The sequence below is a fragment of the Eimeria mitis genome, genomic scaffold (assembly GCF_000499745.2).
Source record: "Eimeria mitis Houghton genomic scaffold, Emh_scaff3599, whole genome shotgun sequence".
Lineage (NCBI taxonomy): Eukaryota > Apicomplexa > Conoidasida > Eucoccidiorida > Eimeriidae > Eimeria > Eimeria mitis.
In genome coordinates, this window is record NW_013571942.1 from 4,472 (window position 1) to 5,921 (window position 1,450).

At 49.1% G+C, this 1,450-nt stretch overlaps 1 protein-coding gene across 1 annotated transcript; it reads left to right on the top strand.

The window, feature by feature from the left end:
* Positions 1 to 435: 435 nt before the first annotated feature.
* On the top strand, positions 436 to 1,208 carry EMH_0067670 (uncharacterized protein; the record flags this gene model as incomplete). The annotated part of the gene is made up of 2 exons (XM_013498650.1): positions 436 to 663; positions 1,092 to 1,208. The coding sequence occupies 2 exons, from the start codon at positions 436 to 438 to the stop codon at positions 1,206 to 1,208; spliced, it is 345 nt and encodes a 114-aa protein (XP_013354104.1).
* Positions 1,209 to 1,450: the final 242 nt, after the last annotated feature.

Sequence of the window (1,450 nt, forward strand, 5' to 3'; positions counted from 1 at the left end):
TGGTATTGGTGTAGGAGGAACGAGTATATTTTGTCTCTTTTTGTGTATTGTATTTGGTTTTGTTTGTTTGTTTTTGAAGCAATGAAATAAAGTAAATGTTATGCAAATAAAAACGAATCAAAGCCCCAGAAGANCCGGTGCTGCTGCTGCTGCAGGGTTTGTTCTTCCCTGCAGCATTTGTGTGTAGAAGACTTCTTTATAAATAAATGATTTGAATTTCGTTGTATTCAACCTATATATAATCCCCAAATAGCACAAATACACGCCGAAGACCCCCGTGTGCCTGTACACCTGAACTCGGTCGTCGGCGGTGGGTTGTGCAACTTGAACAGGCCGCAGCGGCATCGCATCATCCGGGTGCGTAAACCTGTATATTTTCTCTACTTTTTTGGCTTATTTTCTTCTTTTCTTTCCTTTTTCTTCTTTCCCTTCAAGATGTGGTTCACCACGCGCCAGGAGGGCCTTGACGACCCCAGACCGGCCATGCGCGGCCCCTGTGTCGATCTGCCTACCACCGTGTTCTGTGGTGGTATAGGAGGCAACAGTTTCCTGCTGCGAGGCGGCTTTCTGTTGCAATTCTTTTCTCTTACGTGCCTTTTCATCTCTTACTGGGCCTCAGGAGGTTCCGGCCTCTTCGGCTACCAGCTGCAGGGCATGAGCGAGGTGAGGCGGTGGCTGCACTGCACGACACTCAGCAGTGTACATACACTCCAGAAGTGTACATACACCTCAAAGAACAAACAAACCAGCGCCTAGAACCTCACCCATGAAGCCCGCATTCACAGCACACATAGCCACCCTCACCCTTNAAACAAACCAGCGCCTAGAACCTCACCCATGAAGCCCGCATTCACAGCACACATAGCCACCCTCACCCTTCGCAAGCACCAGCTCCTGCGTCTATCACGCCAGAGAAAGAACAGCAACACAACACCACTAGCAGCGCAACACAGTAGCAGTATACGACACCACTGTTGTTACCCCAGACATTGTAACGGCCTTATGCTGTGCATCTCTCCCTCTGTATGCATGCATTCCTGCATGCACCCGTTTTTTTATTCTCCCTTTTTCTTTTGTTGTCGCTGCTACAGGCTGCCCGCAGCTCTGAGGGCTTTCATATTGCACTCACCGTCTTCTCGGGTTTGTATATGTTGGGCGCTACTTACTTAGTTTGTTTCCAGGCCATTGCAGCAGATGACGCCTGGTGAGCAGCAGCAGCAGCAGCAGCGGCCCAGTTGAATTGAGGTGTACAGACAGCCCGCGAGCTGTCTATATACCTCAGCATTCACACACCACGTAGCACAAAGTACAGTAAACAGTGGAGTTTCTTTATAGAGTGAGAGAGAAGAAAAGCTATACTTCTGTTGTGTTGCTGCTTGTTGCTGTTGCTGTGGTGTATGTACAGCTGGGCCCGAGGATACCGATCAGGAAGCAAAGTGCTTCGTCTTGC